This window comes from Struthio camelus, chromosome 22 (genome assembly GCF_040807025.1).
Source record: "Struthio camelus isolate bStrCam1 chromosome 22, bStrCam1.hap1, whole genome shotgun sequence".
NCBI classification, from domain to species: Eukaryota; Metazoa; Chordata; class Aves; order Struthioniformes; family Struthionidae; genus Struthio; species Struthio camelus.
Genome location: NC_090963.1, coordinates 5205431 through 5226951, shown reverse-complemented (window position 1 = coordinate 5226951; position 21521 = coordinate 5205431). Strand labels below are relative to the sequence as shown.

At 46.0% G+C, this 21521-nt stretch overlaps 1 protein-coding gene across 1 annotated transcript in view; it reads left to right on the top strand.

Annotated features, from left to right (window-relative positions):
• The first annotated feature begins 2792 nt into the window (after positions 1-2792).
• LOC104143529 (SCO-spondin) overlaps positions 2793-21521 on the top strand; it is a 68607-nt gene continuing 49878 nt past the window's right edge. Inside the window, exons 1-17 of the mRNA XM_068916947.1 lie at positions 2793-3062; positions 4741-4858; positions 6029-6116; positions 6555-6743; positions 7345-7453; positions 10476-10670; positions 11623-11727; positions 14404-14596; positions 15105-15241; positions 15819-16043; positions 16301-16442; positions 16759-16882; positions 18137-18328; positions 18754-18891; positions 19566-19748; positions 19863-20057; positions 20601-20749. Of these exons, the coding sequence (XP_068773048.1) occupies positions 3005-3062; positions 4741-4858; positions 6029-6116; positions 6555-6743; positions 7345-7453; positions 10476-10670; positions 11623-11727; positions 14404-14596; positions 15105-15241; positions 15819-16043; positions 16301-16442; positions 16759-16882; positions 18137-18328; positions 18754-18891; positions 19566-19748; positions 19863-20057; positions 20601-20749 (2540 nt within the window). The 5' untranslated portion in view covers positions 2793-3004. The remainder of the gene's footprint in view (positions 3063-4740; positions 4859-6028; positions 6117-6554; positions 6744-7344; positions 7454-10475; positions 10671-11622; positions 11728-14403; positions 14597-15104; positions 15242-15818; positions 16044-16300; positions 16443-16758; positions 16883-18136; positions 18329-18753; positions 18892-19565; positions 19749-19862; positions 20058-20600; positions 20750-21521) is intronic.

Sequence of the window (21521 nt, the reverse complement as noted above, 5' to 3'; positions counted from 1 at the left end):
CATAGCTTTCTGCAACGTTACGTGACTTTCCTTTCATTTCTAGTTACGAATGTGTAGCCGCAAGAAGGCGTTTTTCCTGCTGCAAGGTAGGTAGTGCTGGTCCTTGGAGTTTATTGCTATCCGCAGTGAACGAAACAGAACGGTTTTTTGTTGTTGAAATCAAGAAAAGGAGTGCCTTTCTGTTCTGTGAAGGGCCACATAATATTATGGGGCTGACTGGTTTCTTCAGGAGTGACCAAATAGTTCAAGAAATACGGGAACCTTCTCAGACTGTAGTCGGGTCTGTTAAATCCACGATCGAGTCATCGGTGGTAAGAGGATACCTATGTCAACTGTGGAAACTGGATTATTTTGTATCCCAGGGGAGTGAGTATGTTGATACTTGGTAGTCGTTGAACAGCTGTAATGAAGAAGAGGACATACCTGTGTATTTTCCTTGTGGGAGTCATCTTCATGTTCCTGTGCATTGCTTCCAACATCCCAGACTCATAATTCAATCTATGTCTATTTGTTTCTTGACAGAAGAGGCTGAAACGATAGCCTGTTTTTTTTAAAGGCAGGAATAGATAGCGAGGACTTACTATTAGCGTAAACTGTACAGTGTTTTGCGATGTTTCACATGAAGGTTACTATTGCTGTATGAAAATAAACAGTAGCGTCCTGGGAAAATCCCAAGATTTCCTGATCTCTCGCCCTTTTATTTATGTAGCGTGACTCTTTTAAGAGAGGTGTACCAGGCCAGATTTTTTTTTTTTTCCTCCTCTAACATCACGAGTTACTGTGGGAAAGATAACGAAGGTGGACTAGTGCAAAATTGGCGCGGATCCAATGGATGTCAGAACCTGCGTTGAGGAGTTTCGAGTTCAGGACTGGAGAGCCTCAGTGACCAGATAGTAGTCCATGCTCTACTAGCAGCGTGCATGACAATATGCGGCAAGTGACTGACCCTCTCAGAACTTGGCCTCAGCTGGCCAGAGGGAGGACCATCTTTGAGCAGAGTGCCAGTATTTAATTCCTCACACGAGCATTCCATCAGATAGTAAAAGCTTCCTTAGCTTCACTGTAGCACATGGCACAGGGGTGAGTTACACCTGTTGAGTTACCTTGTGTGTAAATCTGAGAATCCCGTAGTTCGTTAGGGAACAGAAAAAGAGACAAAATAAATCTGACCGTTTTCCTTATCTGTTCCTGCATTTTCTTGCATCGTCCATCTTTTCGGAACTTTCTGAAACACAAGGGGCAAGCAGGTCGAAAACTGGAAGAAAATTAGAAGCAAGGCACTTGGCCCAGTGCCTAGCTTTACACTGGGTTGATTAAGTTTTAATTGGCAATTCTTGTCTGTAATATAAGATAATTGTGGAGATTTCCAGGAAGTGTTTGTAGAATAGGAAGAAACAGACACATCCGAGTTCTACGGGAGGAGTTTAATTAAAGACTTGACATAAAAAGTGCAACAGATGGTGCTTTGCTAGTTAGCAAGACAGGCGTGGGGCCTGTTGGTAGACATTCAGCCACAATGGCTGAGTGTTTCTGTTCCCCGTTGGGCAGTAATGTTCTGACGTAATCTTTGCCTGAGGAGACTTGAACAGTTTAAGGATAACGTGCACTTTATGTTCTTGTCTGAGCTTTGAAGATCCTTTTTTGGAAGGGAAGCACAGACGACCTTAAAGAGTGAAATTCCTTACGTGCGTGAGCTTTGCCTTCACAGGCCTCTGTGCTTGTCCCCAACCCCCTTCTAAAAGTGTGAGGGCAAGTAAATAGCTGTATGGGTTTCTTTACGGAAAGTCCAGTGGCATTGGAAAAGGAGGATGATACGTTTGTTTTCTGCATAGTGGTACTCTACTAACAGCATTTGGTCCCAATAGTTCTTTGTAGGTCAGTGACCACCCTTGGATTGCTTTTGCATCCTGATGGAATTACATCAGTGTGAAACACTGGCCAAGCCAGTCAGTCTCCAATTGCATCAGCCTAGTCTGTTATATTCCACAGTAACTGCGGAGGCCTGAACAGGGCTGCCTTAAGAGACTGCTACTTGGTTCATTTTTATTGTGCAGAACGAACGGTGACTTGAACTGGTTCGTGCTGGTTACTTTGAAGAAACGTTCTTTGGTGCCAATAACCGTTGTATTTCCAAAGCCCTCAGCAGTCTGGGGCATCCAGGAAGTTCCAGAGAAAGTGGAACAAAGGGAGGATGTGGTAACTTAAGAGGAAATGAAGGTCTTTTCTTTGCAGTCTTCACTGGAGCAGGGGCTGAGTCTTGAATTTTTCACGTTACTCCTAAACGTAGGAGAACACGTATTAAAAAAACAAAACAAAAAACTCTAATGTGAAATGGTACGTTCATAAAACGGCTTCAGGATATTATCTGCTGGCTTTGGTCTTGCAACAGAATTACGACTTCCGTTTGCTCCCTGGTGCTGTCTTAGCTTTGATGAGATTTTGCCGTGTGCATCATTAAAGAATTATCTGGGAACAGGAAAATTTAGTTAGGAGGTAACGGATGTTACAGGGGAGAATCCTGTTGTAGGAACAGTCCATTTGGGTTTTTACATTCCAGGAAAAACCTGAAATGGTGCACTAAATATACTGCCAGCAGTGAACGTTTCACCCAGATGTTGCAAAAAAGGAATAGTTCTGTGATCTTACAGAGTAATTTTGGCAGGGTCATCCTGCTGGGCGGCCAGGCAGATCTGCAAGATGATGACAAAAACACCAACGAGAGCCCTGCCCAGTGAACACTTGAAGGCACTCATCATCTCATATTTACGTACCTTTGCTCAACTTTCTGAAGCGTTAATGCTACTGGAGAGCTTGCACGGAATTATCTCTTTGGCTGTCTTTTCTTTCGGCTGCTTGGTGTTCATTTCACTTCAAGCTATGTTGGAAAGCGATTAACTGGGAGAGATTTGGTTACCTTTGGCTTCACAGAGGCAATACCAGATGCTCAAGAAACAGTTTAAACGTGAGCTTGGAGTTTTCTTCTAAGACTTGTTTTCTAGCCCCCATGGCTAATGCTTTGAGTTGGCTGAGTGTGTTTTGTAGCCTTAGGATCTTTCTGACAGGTGAGTGGATAATTTTCTTGCCTTACTGGTCTGTCGCGCTCTCTCTTTTTTTTTTTTTCTTTTTTTTTTTTCTTTTTTTTTTTCTTTTTTTTTTTTTCTTTTTATTGGTGGTGCTGTTGGTACTTTCTAAAAACTTTACGGTATTAGAGATGACAGCTGTTTAACTCATTGTGGTCATAAGCTGATGAGCATAGCTACAGATCTTTGAAAAGCACAACTCTTTTGGCGTTTGTTTGGGGAGAAGACAGGCAGAGGAGGAAGAGGGAGGAGATGCTTTTACCAGATGGCCTTAATTTTCTGTGTTTTTGTTTAAGAGAGAGAAAAAAATCAGTGTGGCGGTGTGTTCATGTAACAATAACAAGAAGGTGCTTATTTGAGTGTGGGATATCAGACTTACTCTGGAAATCAGAAAAAAAAGTTGAACTGACAACGAATGAGGTGTTCTATGAAGTTTGAAATGGAAACTCTCCTCCTCGCCCTGCACGTTGTTTTCTTCGGAGTTCTTCAGGCAGGGGCACACATGAGAAGCCCTCTATGTGGAACTGTATAGGAAGTCCTTGTGGTTGCTTTAGGGGGAAGCTCACTTTTCAAAACAGGAGTTTTTTTGTTAGGGCGGTGGCATCCTTGATCGACTTGCAAAACAAAACTAAGAAATCTGAAAAGGGAAATAATAACCTAATGCCGATTCTGTCCTTTAAGCTCAGGTTTCAGATATCTTATGACTCACGGAGCTGTTGATCACCTTACTCTTAACAGAACTTTCTGTCGATTGACATCAGAAAAGGGGTGGCTACAATTGCCTTTGCTTTGTAGATTGGATGATTCATGCAGAGAAAGATGAAGCGTCCTGGTTGAGATTACACAGCGGTGCTGTCCCCACCCTGTTCTTCGTGTCTTGGCTCTTTCCGTCAGACAGTATTGTTTGCGCTCCATTGAAAACCCAGTTTCCAGCCGTCTGGCAAACAAAATAGGACCTTTTGGAAAGCTGTTGAAGTCGTGCAGAAGGCTCTTTTCTGCCGGCATGGAGTGGTTTGCTTTTGCTTGATAAAGCATCCAAAATTAGAATGAGTATCTAAAGGCTATCGGCACTTCCCCTAGAATTTTGCACTCAGAATATTTACCTAGAAACCCTAGCGGAACAGTTTTTAATACTGAACGAGAAATGTTTTCTTAATTTTAACCACCAAAACTTAAAAGTGAACGAGAGTACGGACAGGGAAATAACGTTACTGATTGGCAACGCTAAGAAGTTAGGTTTTATTTCTAGCTTTAGTACGCTCTGTGCAACTTCAGGAAGTCACCTAGTTCACGTAGGTAAAACAATAACAATCAGATGCTTATTTCAGTGTGGAACACGAGACCTTCTGATTCAGCTTGCTTTTTAACAAGACACACGCTTCTGGGTTTTTTTGGTGTTTTTTGTTTTTTTTTCTAATCGTTCCTAATCTAGTTGTCACTACGCTGCCAGGGGTGCTGCGGTCCGTTCACAAAGACTGCTTCTCTGAGGGCAAACCGTTGTTGTTAATAACGTGAGTGGTCGTATTAGTAGCGCTTGTAGCGTTAACGCTGATGATAAAATTGTGCGGAGGTTACGTTAGGGCATTAATAACTGACAGCTTAGCTTGGAGTCTTGAATGTTCATTGCCACCTTAGATTTCTTTGTTTTGCTTTCTCATAGGGACCTCTTCGCTTTCACCAGAGCGCAGCATAGACTGCCAGACCCACTGTCTCATAGACTGCAGACAGGGACGTTACTACACAGCCGGCAACTGCTTGGAATGTCCAACTGGCTTTTAGTAAGTCTCCTTCCTTCCTTAAACTTTAGGGCGTTTAGGAAGTCATTTTTATGCTGAGAAAACTCTCAGAGCCATCTTGTAATGGAGTTAGGAGGTGGGGCACAAAACTGTAGCCAGCTGGCCAGGAGAGCACGTATCCTTTGCTTCACAATGCTGTCTGGGGCTTTCTGCGTTGGTTGGCACTCACAAACTCCACTTAAAAGTCAATAACAGCGATTATTCTTCAGCATGTTAATACCATAGGCTCAGTAAAACACAGGACAGGCTTTACCTTCCTGAGGAGCGTAAGCTTGACAAAACCAGCTTCCCTCTGAGATTGCTTAGGGCAGATTTTGTGTATTCGGCTTGGGAGGGGCTGGAATATTATCATCTGTATCTGTAGCAGCAGCAAAGGTTAGGCTGAGTTTCAGCTTACAAGGAGCATGAGGTGTGAGAGGATTCCCTGCTGGCAAATTTATTCTGTGTTCTGGCTACACATTTGCCGATGTGCCAGCGGGAAAATTGACGTTAGCTGGGCGTACAGTGGTAACCTGAGAACAGGAGAGTCTGAGCACAAAGAGCAGTGAGAAGTGTTAAGGGGGATGGTGGTTGCTTTCCAGAGGTGCTGAACCAGGGCACAAAGATCATCCGTCATCCAGCCTGGGTTGCGTTTCAAGCAAACCCTCATTGAGTCGTGACCAGCTGGGGAGCCGTCCCAAACTCTGATGTTTCATCTGCAACTTGTTGGAGAGCATGTTCTGCCTTCCTCAGGAAGAAACTGTTTGGGCTACTTTCTCTGCCACACACAGGTCCTTTTAAAGGAAGGTGGTAACGGTCATCTCACTGTTTTCAGACGTGATCTCAAAGGCAGATTAGCGACATAGGTTTTGTACAGGCTGTCTTGAACCCAAATTTCAGGTTCCCAGGCCGCCTATGGCAAATTCTGTCCTTGTATGTGTAAACTAAGTAGCGGGCCTTGACACTCTGAAAGACTAAAAACGCGTGAGGTCCCGCTGAGACTCTGAGGGGAACTGATTTGAAGCCAGCCTTCCCCGCTTGAAAGAGCACTTGTTTGAGCAGTTGGTGATGGGGTCATTCCTATACCTGCACAACACATACTGGCTGTTAGGGAATGGAATCCCGAAGAGATGGAAGAATTTAATTTTAAGTCTTTTGTTATTTTGGATCCAGTTGCCCGGGCGGTCAAGCGGCTCCAAGGAAATGCCCGGTGGGAACAGCCAATGAACTTACTGCTCAAGCAGACATCACAGCCTGCCAGGTAAACTGAAGTGTGGGGGAGGAAAGCAGGCAGACAGATGTAGGACTTTCTACCTCTGTTCGCGTGTATTTTGAATCATCTGATTTCAGCCTGCTTCTAGGATTTTTGCAGTCTAACTTGAAATTGGTCAGGAAATTCTTCTCCTGTTTCTGGCTCTGATTTGGCTCAGAGAAAGCAAGGTGCTTCTGTTTTCTGGGCCCACCTCCAGGGGGACACCAAGCAGCACTCTCCTGATTCATTATTTACGCTGTTGATGGCAAGAAGTAGGTGTTAGGAGCTTTCAGGAGTACACAGGCCAGATTTTGAAAACATTCCAAGATCCTTTTTTGTTTTTTCTAGCATTTGAGCTGGGAACGTGTAAGACTTTACTGTTTTACATTGTTATTTTGCAAAGAATACGTTTCTGTGGATCTGACGCTCTTAATGATCTCACTGCAGGTTTGTCCCAATGGCTATCTTAGCCTAGAGAGCGGAGCTGGGTGCCGTGCGTGTCCAGATGGCTATTCATGTGACCCACAGAGTGGTGTGCAGCGGAGCTGCAGTCCTGGTCAATATTCGCCAGAGGGAGAGTTGGAGTGTCGGGAATGTCCGGAGGGGTACATTTGCCCAGATGGACGGAACAGGCAGGTACAGCATGAGCATGTTACTTTTCCAGGCGGATTTTTCCTTCTTCCTGACAGACAGACAGCCTGAACACGAATGTATTGTCGAGAGAGGACAGGCCTCCCTGGTTTAATAGTAGGATATGGGCCTTCCTCCAGCAGAAATAACAGTTCAGAGTAGTTCGGTGATATAGCGAATCTGAGAGCTTCCCCAAGTGACCTTTGTTAGGAGAAGTAGATATTTCTCATCCAAGTTCTGAGAGCGTTAGTGCTCAGGTGACCTACTGCCATTAAAATCCTCAGCTGAGGACCCAAGGGAGCTTAGAGTTTGAGGCACCTTTTCTACTTGAAATAGTCCCTGGGGAGCAGAGCTGAAGCAGTGCTGGGGAGGGAGAGGAGGGCACCGAAGGAGGAAATTCTGTGCTTTGTTTCTCATGCGGACATTCAGAGCCTTGGCTTCCAGGCTTGCCCGCTTTTCTCCTAGCGCTGAGTAGAATGCTGTACTAGGCTTTATCCTTACTCAGGTCTCTCTGGGATACAGGTTTGGGCAGCAGTGACCCATTTGACCTTCTGGTGGTATGATGAGAATCTTTCCTCCCCTTAGAGAATCTGTTTCCTCCCCTTAGCGTTGTTTGGGAGGTGAGGAGCCAAATCCAAGCCGCACTCGTTGCGTAACCTGCGCTCTTGGTTCTTTCTCAACTGAAGACACCCTGATATGCCAGCCCTGCCCGCCAGGTAAGTGCATTTCATGAGCATCATCTTCTTCAGTTGTTAAAACTTAGCACTTGAAGGAGAAGATTGAAATGACGCTTTGCTCTGGTAAACCTTAGTCAGCCGTACTGGAAGAGAGGTAGGCTCCTTCTGTTGCAACAGAATTCTGGAGATCAAAAAATAGTTCCTGAAACAAAACAGATGCTGTTAAATGTGTTCATGAAAGCAGAGAATAAAAAAGAGAGAGCCCTAGGAACGACAGCTAGTTTTGGTAGTTAGCTCACTCACTGGATTTGTGGGAGATCCTGGTGATGTAGCCTTGGGACCTAAGACAGGATGTCTGAATGTGTTGCTGGGCAACAAGGGAAGCTTTTGCTTTCTCTTTCCACACAGAAAACAGCTCTCTTGCTCTGTGATTTTAACTGATCGTCGGTAAAATCGCTTCCCACTCAGGCATAGCTCCTTTACTCCAGGGTCCTCATTCACTGGCCATCACAAATACCTTTTTTTTTTTTTTTTTTTCTTGTGGGTGCTGTGTTTCCAGGTGACGACTGTAGGCGATAGGGATCCAGTGACTGAATAAGGGAACACTGTGAATTAGTGGCAAAGTTGGGAATAAGTGGTAAAGGGTCTCAGCTCTTGGGTTGCTCCCTGAAGCCTTAGACAGTGATCTCGCAAATTTGGGGGTGTGGTTATTTCCTTGAGTGATTTTTTCAATTGGTGTATAGAGTCCGCTTACCAAGGGACTTGCTTTGACAGTAAATCAGTGAATTCTCCTTTCTCTTGTAGTTTTCTTACCTAGTTTCTCTTTCTGCTTGATAGTCCAATGAAATCCTAATAGTTCTATCATCAGGGCAATGCCGTGCGTCGTTGTTGGAGGTGTCACAAATCCGTTATTGAGATACTGAGGCAGCATCAAGCAGCAGGAGAGCAGGCTAGGAGGGACTCCTTTTTTTCTTGACAGACAGTTGCCTTTCAGAATTATGAAAGGTACAGGATGCTGTTTCACGTGATTAGTTAGCCAAAAACATCCTCTGAAGGAAATGATGGAGTAGCTCAGGAAGCCACGTTTTATGGGTGTTTTCCATTTGGGAGTATTATTATTATTATTATTATTATTATTGTTTATAGCACAAGAGCAACCAAAGGCTGCAGCCAGGTTTCAACTCCAGTGCATTAACCACAGAACCTGGAGAGAGTAAGTGGAAGTCTCCTGAGTGGGTGATCAACAGGTTAAATATTTGCAGAGTGACCCGTGCTGAAATTCGGAATTTCAGCGCTAAAATTAGTCCCTGTTGTGTTCTAAAGGGTAGGTTGCGTGTGTTCTATATCAGTTCTGTTAAATCGGATTAAATCATCCAGCCCAATGGCAAAGATCGCAGTCATTAAGGAGTTTGAATACCATCAAAAGCAAGAGAGGCCCTAGGATTCACTGCATTCTCTTCCACTGTTTCACGGACTTTAATTATATATAATCTGTGTACTGAGTATTGCGGGCATGTGAACGAAGTGTCATTGCTATGCTGATGTATAGGCATATGTTTCAACGTAGCAGTGGCGCTTTCATGCCACAGTTAAATCCCTTTTTTTTCCCCCGCTCTTCAAATACCAATCTGGAGTTTACCAAGTCCTGGAAAATCTTACTTGGAAACAGTAATTCATTCCAGCTGGATGTGAGCGTTGCGTCACTAAACGTAGAACTGGCAGAAGGGTCGTAAGTGAGATGGTACGTTGAAATGGGAAGAGGAACGTGCTCCCCACAGGAGCAGCAGGATGCTTCAGCTGGTCTTTGATTCCCGTGATGGTGGAGAAAGCAGAAGAGTGGAAGTCGAGAGAGGGACTAGTTAACTCTAGTCATTTTACTTGAAATTTCAGTGGACGTTTTGAATTCAGAAATGCCAGGACAGATTTAAAGTTTGAATTGTTTTGCCAGCCAGTGTTTGAAATAAAAACAAGAATCGTTTTTAGACAAGTTCATTGGAATTTCTCTTCGTTTTTCAAATGTTGTCAAAATTTCCAAAACTTGAAAGATTTTGGTGGTCTATAATATGTTGCTTTTAAATGGAAATAAGTGACCAGCTGTTTTCTTCAACTGGTCATATTTGTGCGTCTCTTGCCGAAAGGAGCAATTTATAGCCTTCAGAGCAGATTTGTTTGTGTTCCTGAAGTGAGTGTGCTCTTGGATAAAAGAACAGTCAATCATGCAAATGGCAGCCCTCAACAAAAAAGAGCTGACTGGAACTCCATTGACGTTCAAGATCTGAAAGAATATATTCATTCAAATTTAAACAAACCCAGGAAAAAAATGCCAAAGGAATTCCATAACCACCTTTTCTTGTTTTTACAACTTGCCACAGATGCTTAAGTAGAAAGCTTTTCTCCTGGATTTCGGCTCTGTGCGTCTTCTGCTTTGTCCTCTCTGAATGTAAGACCAGGAAAAATTTTGGGTCCGCTTTCCTCCCCGCCCCCCCCCCCTCCCCCCAGCTTCATATTAACCTTTTGGACGTTCGAGTGTTTTAAAGCCCTTATAATGTCTCTTCTGGAGCAGCTGCCATTGCTTCCTCCAGGTAGCCCTTCCCTCAACTTGAAACAGTTTAGCTGCTGACATGTATTGACATTGTGAGCAAAAGAGGGGGAAACAGAGTAAAAAGAGATGTGAAAGGGCACGACAAATCCATCTTTGACCTCAAATACTACTTGATTTTGCTCACTCCTGTGAAAGGCTTTTTTGAAGCACAGGCTATTGCAGTAGCCTCCTTTCCTTCCTTTAAGTGAATCTGGCATCTCATTGCTATTAGTTCTAAAACCGTTTTAACGTGTAAGAGCCTAAAGAAGATGTACTTACTGGCCAGTCATACAGTGCAGGTTTTAGGCTGATTTCCTCAGTCGTGTACCACCTTACTCCTTTACCAGGGGTCGTCCTGGATTTAGCTGCCGCTTTTGAGGGCGCAAAGCTTAAATAGCCTCTGGGATACTGTATACTGCTCTGTCACTCCTCTACTCTTCTGTAAGTCCTCTCTCTGTCCACTCCTCTGTTCTGTTTTAGGACACTACTGTCCTCAAGTTGGTACTGTCCAGCCTCTGCCTTGCCCACCTGGTTCATGCACTAGTGCCCTGGGACAGAGCGAGTGCCAAAGGTGCAGCGGAAACTCTTGCTGCTCGGATGTGATGGGTCCAATCCAGCATGAACGAAATCCCTCTGGGTCACCAGGAGTCCCGCAGTGCCAGCACTGCCCTTCAGGTGAGCTGTGTGCTTTCAGTTCCACGTAGCTCTCGAGTAAATGTGAGTACTTGTAGAATCTGTGGTCCAGAAGTCAGCTAGAGCAGCTCCTACCAATCTCAGCAGGCTTTGATTCAGCTCCCAGGAGACCTGATTTGATAACGGCCCCGGGGTCATTTCTCCAGCACTTCAGTATGCTTCCGTGCCCTTTCTTGGACTCCAAACGCCACTCGGTCTTTGTACACTGTGCTCTGCAACTAACAAATTAGAATGTGTGTGATAAGTGAACGCTCTAGCGATCTTGTATATCACATTGTGCTTTGTCTTGTCCTGTCAGCTTGGTCAGTCACCACCCGCCTTAGGAATGGAAAACAATCATGAGAATAAGATCTGTTGACCTCACCTCTGTCATAGCACAACTTGGTTTGTACTGTGCTGTCCTGTTCCTAAGGCTTGAGCTGTGAAAGGCCTCCTTGGGACAAGGTTGGTGTTCTAGTTGTAAAGATCATTGGCAGCACCTTACTCTCACCTCCTTAGGTCTTATGCTATACGTCGCTCTGAAGCTGAGCTCTTGAACTTCTCACTCGTATTTCGGAGTGGGACAGTACGTTTCCAAACCATGCTCTGAGCTGACCAAAAGCTGTATGACCACCTTAGTCTTGAGCTTGTGCTAGTAAGCCCTTTTTAATTACACAGTATATTAGCTCAGACTGAGGATCGTGCTGACACAATCAGGTATCTGGTTTTTAAATTGGAGTTAGTTTGTGTCCCACCGGATCAAAGCTCATTCGTGTCCACCTTCAAGATGCAACGTTAATATGGCCTCAGTTGATTTAGCAAGGACGCCCTTGTGTACTTCCGTTTGTTATTCCCCCCCACCCCCACCAGCGTGCAAGAGACCCATTGCCTCTCTGCTCAGTCTGAGTTGTTCAAGACATAGTTTGTGGACCCAATGCGCTATTCTTCCCTGTAGGTCACTCTTGTGCAGATGCCCTTACAGTCCCTCCGTGCCCAGCAGGGAGCTTCAAGCCCAGAGAGGGACTTCACACACCCAGCAGCAGCTCATCTTTCTTGCCAGGTCTGTGTCTTAATAGAGCTTCGTTTTGCATAATGGGGGGTGGGGGGGGTGGGGGAAATGATTCTTGCTGTAAATCACACTGTTAATTACGTGCTTATGCAAGGACTTAAAGTAACTGTGCTTATTTACTATCCTGTGGCTAAGGCAATACTGGAGCTGGATGAGGGGAACACCTGTGGGATGTCCTGTGACTCACCAGATCTATGGTGAAGTATTCAGGAGTTATTAGGATTTTTCAAAGTAAAATGTACTTGGGTTATAATTTCACTGGAAGAGATTTAAAATGAGATAGACGAGGAGACTTCGACTGAATCTCCACCTGTAAATCTCAGGAATCAACAACCTCTGCTGAGCTGCTAGACCACGGTGCGTCAGAGCAATGGAAAGATTAGCAGGGCTTTGGATGCAGGACCTTCTGTGCGTAGCTGTCTCCTTTGTCCTGCAGACAGGAAAAAAATACCCGGGCTGGTAACAACTGACATATTACCCTTTTCTGAAGTCTGAGGCACAAACTTGAGGTGCTTAGTTTTCTCCACTGAGAGTCAGGGACTCAGACTTTACAGATTCCATTTCCAGAGTTTTTCTGTAACTGCTCAGTACTTCCAACCCAGAATGTCCTGGAAATGATGCCACAGACACGGATGTAATCACTGGAGAAGTCACTGCCTTCTAGCACTAAAGTCAAAAAAGAGAACACGTTTTTCCTGAAGCGTCGGCTTCTCTCCAGCCACTTCACCCCAGAGACTCTCCGATTAGTCCCTTTCCAGGTCCCCAGACCCCCCACGCTAGTACAGATTTTTAAAGGAGTGACATGCCCGCTTCACTCTCAAATGTTCTCGGCAAAAAATCTACGCTAGAGACAGTTGGTTTATCAGTGCAGGATGCTTGCATCAACTTAGTATCAGTTTACAGGCTTCCAGATTGGGGACTGTGAGGAGAGGCTTAGGGTAAAGTGGCTCTTAGGTGTGGGCTGCACCTGTCACTCAGCTGGCTGGGTCTCCCTGGATGTCTGATGGCAATGAATGCAGCAGAGCACGTATATTTCTGCAGGAATGCTCTTGATGAGCTGTGGTCACTCCTGCAGTCCATTCTGTTAAAAAAGAAAAAACAAAAACAAAAGAAAACCACAGGTTTATTTTACTCACTAGTGACATCTATTAGAATGGGAGATCGATGGTTCAGCCAGTGACCTCTGTCATGACGATTGTCCTAATGGATGACACCGCTAAGTGAAATAAATCCGTTTTTAATGGAACGGACTGCTTGAGCAGCCTCCTGAGACAGAGGGCACCTTCGTGAATACGCATGCAGTGGGAGAATTGGGGGCCCAGTGCAGGAAACTCTTGCTCTCTCCAGCAATTTGTAAAGCATCGGTGAAGGTTGGTCACTATCTCAGTGAAACGTTTCAGCCTGATAGGACTGGAACGTACCTTTAGAGCAACCTGGGCTGCATCGCATCTGAGCTGTTGAAAGTGTTGTATCCTGAGTGTAAGGCCGTGAAGTGACTATTAAATAAGCAAGGATTTTCAGGGTCTAATCCTTAGTCTGACTGTACTTTTCTTTTGGTGCCCAGCCTGAAAGATACTGAGCAGCTTTACGTTCTGTAAGAGACACAGCTGGCAGAATCAGGAACCAGATGGACTTGTCTCAAATAGAGATCCAACCCGTGTTGAAACGTGACCTTGAAGAGTCCTGTTACTAGCAGTACGAAAGCTAAGTATAGGGTCTACAAAGCTGTTACATCCAGAGGTGCTTGCTTCATCAGAATTGCCTGTGCGTGGTACTGGTACTTATGTATCTGCCTTGTGCAGAGATTTGCAAGTAGTTGCCATAGAGGGAAAAAGTAATTATCTGAAAATATGTGCCCGAGGTTATTCAGCAGGTCAGTTGTGAAGCCGAGGGAGTGGTAAGCTAAAAGCATTAGCTGAAACAACTGGCCTCTTGTTAAAGGTGATTTGACTGTGTCTACTTTGTATGTGGAAAAATTTTATTTAGCACCTTTAGTTATCTTTGAGGAGGTGTGCTATGCTGTAATGCAGACTCATTTTCGAGCTCTTTTAAGAGAGGAACAGCGGAGTAACGCAGTACAGTAAGTTGTCTATACCCTTTCACTTTGGGAAAGGGTTTTTCTATTTCTGTATATTTGAATCGATCACAACAGGCCCTGGCCTGTTCTTGCAACAAGGGAAGTGAGGGTAGAAATTAGGTGAAACCTTTTTTTTTTTTTTTTTTTTTTTTTAAACTGTAACAGTTAATAAGCACTGGAATGGATGCCTTCAGAGTCTGTAGAAGCCCTGTCCTTAAGAGTTTTTTTAAGGGCCGTTTTGGCATATTTTCATGGGGAAACCTGCTGGGGATGTTGTGATATGTATTGTATGCAAGGAGATAGGCACAAGGCTTCCACAGACTTCAGCCCTATTTATTTCTCGTGTTATCAACTCAGAACTCGATCCAGATGGTTTTATTGCTTCCAGGAGCTGCTCTACTGCACGCATGTTCAGCTAATCCAATGCCACCACCTTCTGGCTTTGCGGTGGCTTTGTTGCCGTTATGTATGAACCTCCGCTGTATTTTCTACCTGTAGGTGAAAGCAAAGGGATCGCGTTTGGTAGGACCTTCTGTTTTTTTAGTAGTTCATGCTCCCTTTGGGACCTTAAACGTCTTCACTCTCTTTAGGAATCGGATTGTGTTTGAAGTGCCCTGCTGGGTATTTCTGCCCTGCTGGAGCAAGTTACCCAGTCCCATGCCAGCCAGGTACATATAATCCTCTCCAGGGACAGGATGAAGCCACTGACTGCCGAGCTTGCCTAGCAGGGAGAGCTTGTACTCAGGCTGGCTTAGCCCTGCCTGACTCGGAGTGCATGCCAGGGTGAGCCTCAGTTGTTTTCTGCACTTCTTTTTGTGCCTGCGCATTTTGTCTCCCTTGCTTTGATTTTGTGCGTGGGGAGGTGCAGGGGGCACCTTCTGGAGCGTCAGGGTTTTGTTACAGTTTCCGGTGAATCAGGGTGTAACTTAAACTGTTTTGATAGAGGACTTTTCTTAAACACAGCAGGCATCACGGCCTGCTATTACCACAGAATAGGTAGTAGAAAATAGTGAAACGGGCAAGAACGAAGCCCTGACAAGCGTTCTGTGGTTCTGAGCAACACAGCCTGGCTGAAAAGCCCACTTTTATTTTAGTGAAAAACGTGCAACAAAACCAGTCCGTTCAGTGTTCCTGCGTTCTGAACGTCACTTAATCCTGTGGCTGACAGCGACTTGAGTGTGTCAGCTTTCTCCCAGCTGCACGATTCGCCCTAGTATTTTGGGAGGGCACGGAGTTTGTTTCCCCTTTGCGTCAGTGCATTTGCCTGAGCTAGCTTGTTGCGTTTTGTTAGGTACGTGTGCCCAGTGGGGTCATCCAGCCCTCATTCTCCAAGCAACGCCTGCCCTCCGGGAACAGTTGGCAATCAGTTCAGCCTCTTTGATAAATCCCAGTGTGAAACATGCCCTGCTGGATTTGTCTGTGTGCGAGGTAGGTGTCTTTATGATGAAGTAAACTGCGCGCATTGGTACCCCTTACCAGGGAGCCCTCCAGCAAGTACCAGAACAGGTCAGTGAGGTGTCCCGATGACGGTGAATGGGAGAGGTGCCATGGTAGGGTTTAGTTTACTGCAGAGACCGCTTTGTCCGCTGGACAAGTTGATTTTAATCTTAATCCGAGGTTTCCTCTTTCTTCCACCCAGGGTTACCGTTGTCACTTCATGACCTGCAAGCAGCCAACTTTTACAGTCCTGATCAAATCTTTTAGCTGATCGGTGGCCTCTTCACCTTGATGCCCATGCCAGCTTTGGATGGGGCGGGCACCTTGAACGCTTCTTGAGTTGAAAAATGATTCCGTCAGTAACCAGTTCTGTGATAGAGGCCCTCATCAACAGGGGAAGTCAGTTATCTCAGTTTAACTGGAGGGGAAAGGAGCAGACTGAGGACATGACTTACTCAAGGTCATCCAGCAGAGCTGAAAACAGGAGGAGGGAACTGGATTGTCTGCGGCCAGAGTACTATCTATTAGGCCCTACTGCTTCTCTTAAAATTTGTCTTTGTGTTTGCAGGAACGGGGGGCAGGCGGAAGCCTCCCGCTCCGTGCCCCGTTGGTCACTACTGCCCACCAGGCACAAAGCATCCGGTGCAGCACAAGTGTGCCCCAGGTACCTGGAGCAATAGGACGAGCCTGGCCTCAAAAGAGGAGTGTTTGCCATGTCCTTCAGGCTGGTTTTGTCTAGGAGGAGCTCGCGTGCCTTCTGGGAGGTGCAGCTCAGGGCATTACTGCCCACAGGGTAGGCAACTTTTCTCAGAATGGGGGAGATTTAGTTCATTTCTCTTTGGAAATTTTGTGCACCCTGATACAGTCATGCTCTGACTTTGTCAGGATATGTTTTGCACTGAAGTATTTCAGCATGGAGGTGCAGAATTCTTGCTGCAGGATGAACTAGTATGAATATTTATTAGCAATGAAGAACAGAGGGCATTATTCCCTTTCTCTTTTCTTTTTTTCTTTTCTTTCTTTTTTTTTTTTTTTTTTTTTCCCTGGAAGGTACACGGAGGGGCACCCAGTACCCCTGCCCAGCAGGAACATATAGTACCAGGCTGGGAAATGGCAGGGTGGAAGAATGTGCTGCCTGCCCTGCAGGGACTTTCTGCACCAGTGGGACCTCCAAGCCAGTTCTGTGCCCAGTGTAAGTACACTGCACGTGCTGCAGTAGTTGTCGGTCTCGGACCCACACGAGCACAAAAGAAACCCTTCCTGTGTGGCGTTTCAGAATCTTGCTCATTGTAAGAAACATCTTTCTGCACCGGAAGTGTTTGCCAACAAGGCTTCGTTCCTGGACGGTCCAGGCAAGTTTTCTCTAAATCGAGCGGTTTCCACTTGGCTCCAGAAGTGGTGCCTTTCCTCCACCTAAGAGTCTAACAATGCAAGCCAGATAAATTGTCCTGTTCTTGGTCACTTTGCTGCCATTAGTGACTCTCCTTGCTGTGTATTTTCATATGCAGAGGAACTTTTCGTATGGAACACGGTGCAAAGTCTGCCGCGGAGTGCATCCCGTGTCCCGGAGGGTATTACTGCCCTGAGCTTGGCACTGTTACTCCTCGGGCATGTGGTGCTGGCAACTTCTCGGTAAGTAGCATTAATTTCATCCTGACAGCTGTTCAGCATAAGGACTGAACTTAGGCAGAAGGGGCAACTGCAAGATAAACCCCTGAAAGGAGACACTGGCATGAACCAATCTCCAGGCATGATGAGGCTGGGTTTTTGGGAGGCTTTTATACAGTGTTTTAAGCAACGTTGTACTTGCTTTGCTTGTACTAGCCTCACAAGTAATGAGTGAAAGTCTAGGGAATCACAGACTCGCAGAAATTTGGGGTTGGAAGGGACCTTTGGAGATCACCTGGTCTGACCCCCCTGCTCAAGCAGGGTCAACTAGAGCCGGTTGTGCAGGACTACGTCCAGTCAGGTTTTGAATATCTCCAAGAATGGAGACTCCACAGCAGCTCTGGACACCTGGTCCAGTGCTCAGTCGCTCTCACAGTGAAAAAAATTTTCTTATGTTCAGATGGAATTTCTCGTATTTCCATTTGTGTCCATTTTCTCTTGTCCTGTCACTGGGCACCACTGAGAAGAGCCTGGCTGCATCTTCTGTACGCCCTCCCATCAGGTATTTATAAACATGCATAAGGTTTCCCCCTGCCCCCTCACCCCGAGCCTTTTCTTCTCCAGGCTGAACAGTCCCAGCGCTCTCAGACTCTTCTCATGTGAGAGATAATCCAGTCTCTTAAACATTTTTATGGCTCTTTGCTGGACTTTCTCCAGTAGATCCATGTCTGTCTTCTGCTGGAGATGGGGTTTATGTATGACAGATAGACCTAAATTATCTGTCTTTTGCACTTTGCAGTCCAGCGTGACGAAGAAAGATGAAGGAACGTTTGTGTTTGTCTGTGCTCCTCTTCTGCTGGCAAAGCACGTTAGATCAGCTGTTCTGAGGATCAGAACCTTATGCATAGATAATCCACAGGCAGTGACAGGTCCTGCTTCTCAGTTGTGAAACACAGACTTTCTTGCCTGCAGAGGGAGTAAACTGAAGTACATACTGTTAGTTGTTTATACGTTAGGTTAGGTGTGATTTTAAAGGGAAGTATTTGTGTTTCCAGTAGTACTACTAAACTTAACAGGGGGAGCGTTTTATAAGAGCCTCTTCGGTGCCCGAGGGCAATGACTCTCCTCAGTGGCAACCCTTTTTTCGGCTGTTTGTTTGCCAGTGGGGTCCGCTGCAGACCTGGTTACGTTCTTTTTTGTGCCTGGACACAACCCGCCAAATGCGCAAGGTATCTTTTGTGCTTGAGAAATGGGAACTGTGTCCCTTTCGTGTTGTAGGGCCAAGGTTCAACCTCCTGCTTGCCATGCTTTGTGGGACATTACTGTGCTAGTGAGCACACCAGCCGGGAGCTGATGCTGCTTGCCATGATCTGCCCAGCGGGTCTCCTGTGCCCAGAAGGACAGGCAGTTGTTCCAGATGCCAGTGCAAATGCCTGCCCAAGAGGATACTACTGTCCCCGGGGAGATACCGTAAGAGAATCTGCTTTGGTTCTTGGCATTCACCGTTCCCTCATCGTGGTGGCTGTACAGTTAACGATGTACAGCGGAATTAGTCTTGCTATGGGAGCCTTGGCTAATGGTTTTATTACTGATTTCTGTACTCTCTTGGTGTGCAGAGATCTTAGCAGTATTTTCCCTGTATAAGTGTTTTCCCTGTTCATAATACTGGGATAACGTTTTCTGAGATGCTGTTTACAGCAGAGAGGACACTCTGTCCCCATTCTGTTACAGCACCTTCACAGCTTTCACATCTGATTCCTCGTGTCAATTTTCAATGTTTGTTCCCAGTCCCTGGGAAGAGTTAGTTCCATGGCTTCTGCTGCTGGATGTTTGCATGGCGGGTTGCAGCAGTAATATTACTGTCTTATAGACCCATTTTCATATTTCCCTTCAAGGGCTTGCAAGCTAAGCCTTGCCCCAATGGGACCTATGGTGAGCAAAGGGGTCTGAGCAGAGCTGATGAATGCTTACTGTGCCCTGCAGGGAAGTACTGCTATAGAGCAGAGGTTGAGCCTTCAGGAATTCCCCACCCTGTAAGTACAGCACAGCTTCTCCTAACTGTTTTTCCAGTGGCTGTAATTGTGAATGGAGCGTGCTCGATGCATGTCTTTCTCTCTTTCCTTTGCTTCCGCCTTTCTATGCGGGCTGTGAGAGATCAAACGTCAGGAATTGGTGTTGCTCCCGTCTCTCATGAGGTTTGGGATCTTCCGTGGTGATGGTCTTGTCTCTGAAAACATGGAACTCTTTGGATATTAATAGTTGTTTAAAAAAAAGACGCCTCCATTAAGGAGAAAAAAAAAAAAAAGGGGAGGAGTTTGAATTTATTCAGCCTGGATGAATCTATGCTTTTATGCAAGAGAGAGGTGATAACTCTCATACCAATTGCAGCTATTTTCCAAGCGCAGAAGATGACCATCCTTCCTGGGGGTCTATCGCAAAGTGTAGGGCCTGCCTCAATGACAAGATTTCACCGTAAAAAAAGCTGGCCTGAAATAGTTATCCCATGCGGCCAGAACTTTATTGCTAATAAGATTGTGGACTCCCTTCCCTCATTTTCTGCCCCGTTTTCTTGCAGTGAGAGATTCCAGGTTATCCACATTGTAGACTAAGCTTGTATTTTTTTTTTGTGTTGAACCTGAGAAGATTCCTCTTCCCTGCCCAGAAAAGGATGACAAAGCTGTGCCTGACTGTGTATTTTGCTCCCTAGACTGGGGATTGCCCCCCCGGCTATACTTGCCCACCGGGGACTGGATTCCCTTTCTCTTTCCCCTGTGTGCCGGGATTCTCCTGGGATAACTCCACTGTAGAGGGTGAAGGCATTTGCATACCATGCCCAGCTGGGCACTACTGTGACTCTCCTGCCATGTTGGAGCCCAAAGCCTGCCCAGTGGTAAGTTCTTTTGTCTTGGTTGTCTGATGGAAGGAGCTGATGATAAGTGGTATGTGGAAGTCTGTTTAATGGAAGAGCCTCCAGTGCTGTATTAAGCTGTTTTTTTTTTTGTAGGGCTTTTACTGCGTCAGAGGCAGCTCTCAACCAGAGCCCTGTCCGGAGGGTACATACAGTAACAGGAAGGGGCTATCTGGACCCTCAGAGTGCAGCCCATGTGGCCGTGGCTTCTACTGTGCTGCTCCAGGCCAGACTGCACCAAGCGGCCCCTGCAACCCTGGATTCTACTGCCAGGGTAGAGCTCTGACTCCAGTAAGTCAGGTGGCAAGTTTTTCTCCTCCTTGTCTAATGGGGGTCCACTGTGGTGTTCTCCTTTATTAGCCCAGTGACTTCAAGAACCAGTTTCATGCTGTACATGCATGAAACCATTTATGGTTTTTGGGCCACTGATGCTGCCCCAAAGGCAGTGTGATTGCAGGTATCTGTTCCTCTCAACACTGACACCGCCTTAACTAAAATGTATCCGAGTGAATATCCAGGGTGAAAAAGGTTATTGGATGTAAATCACAGTGGCATTGCTAGGGTAACCGGGTCATCCCTTTCCCCCCCCCCCCCCCCCCCCCCCCCCCCGGTCTCTGTGTTTGCTACGTTTCCCTTATTAGACATCTGTTCTCTGAATAGGTAGCCTTGGAACAGTGTTGCAACGTTCAGATTCCAGTCATGGCAGGGCAAGCACGAGGAGGAGCATGCCTCTGTTTCTCTTTTCTGTATTGCCTTGGGCCCAAATCATTATGTCCCCTTTAATATCCTCCCCCCATTTGCTCCTTTTTCAAATTACGTCTTTTCCAATTTCAGCTGCCCACAGATGGTGTGACAGGAGATGTGTGCCCTGCTGGGACCTACTGCCCACCTGGCTCCGCCTTACCTATCCCCTGCCCTCCAGGAACCTACAGTAACATAAGTGGGTTGAGGAGCCTTCGGCAGTGCTTGGACTGCCCGCCTGGGTGAGTGTCATCTTTGTAGAACGTGACTCGGTTTTGTTCCATTGCAAAGGGATTGTTTTCGCTTTGCTGTGTGAATCCAGCCGTGTAACCCTCAAGTCAGTCTCCACAGCAGCCCATCCTTACCTTCATCCATCCCTCTTGCGGTGAAGTCCTCTCTGTTCCCAGGGCTCCAGTGGAAGTGTGCTGCCTGTGTTCTCCGTTGCTGCATCCCTGTATCAAGAGATTTACAATAAGGAACTTGAACCATCTGAGTAGTCCTCCTGCTTTTATGATTCGCTGGCTTCAGTTGAGACTCATTATGTCTATAACGCTAGTGCAGTGGCTTGACCTAGCAGCTCTTGCTTAAACGTTCTCTTGGGTACTAATTGGACTAGTTGGGTAGCCCTTTTTATATAATTCACCACACTGTTGCGTTCCTTTTAACCACACCAAAATTGCATGTGTGATTCTGAAGGAAAAGGTATGGACTGAGCAGTGACTTTCACCTCTCCATGAGCACACAAAGTCACGCGCACTGAATACGAGCAGACTGTTAAGGCAAGGGAGGGACAGCCTGCTTTTCAGGTGGTCATCTCTTCACGTTGGTGTGACAAATGGTATATGCAAGTTCATTTGGGGCTTGAGGGCACAAAACCTGTTAACGCGATCTTTATTCAGGAGCGTGTGCAGTTGCCATGCTCTGATTGTAGAGGGGAGAATTCTTCTTGGGCTAAAACTACTGAATGTGGGGGAGGTTATGGTCTTTAAAGAGCATGCGTGAGAAGTCCTTCCA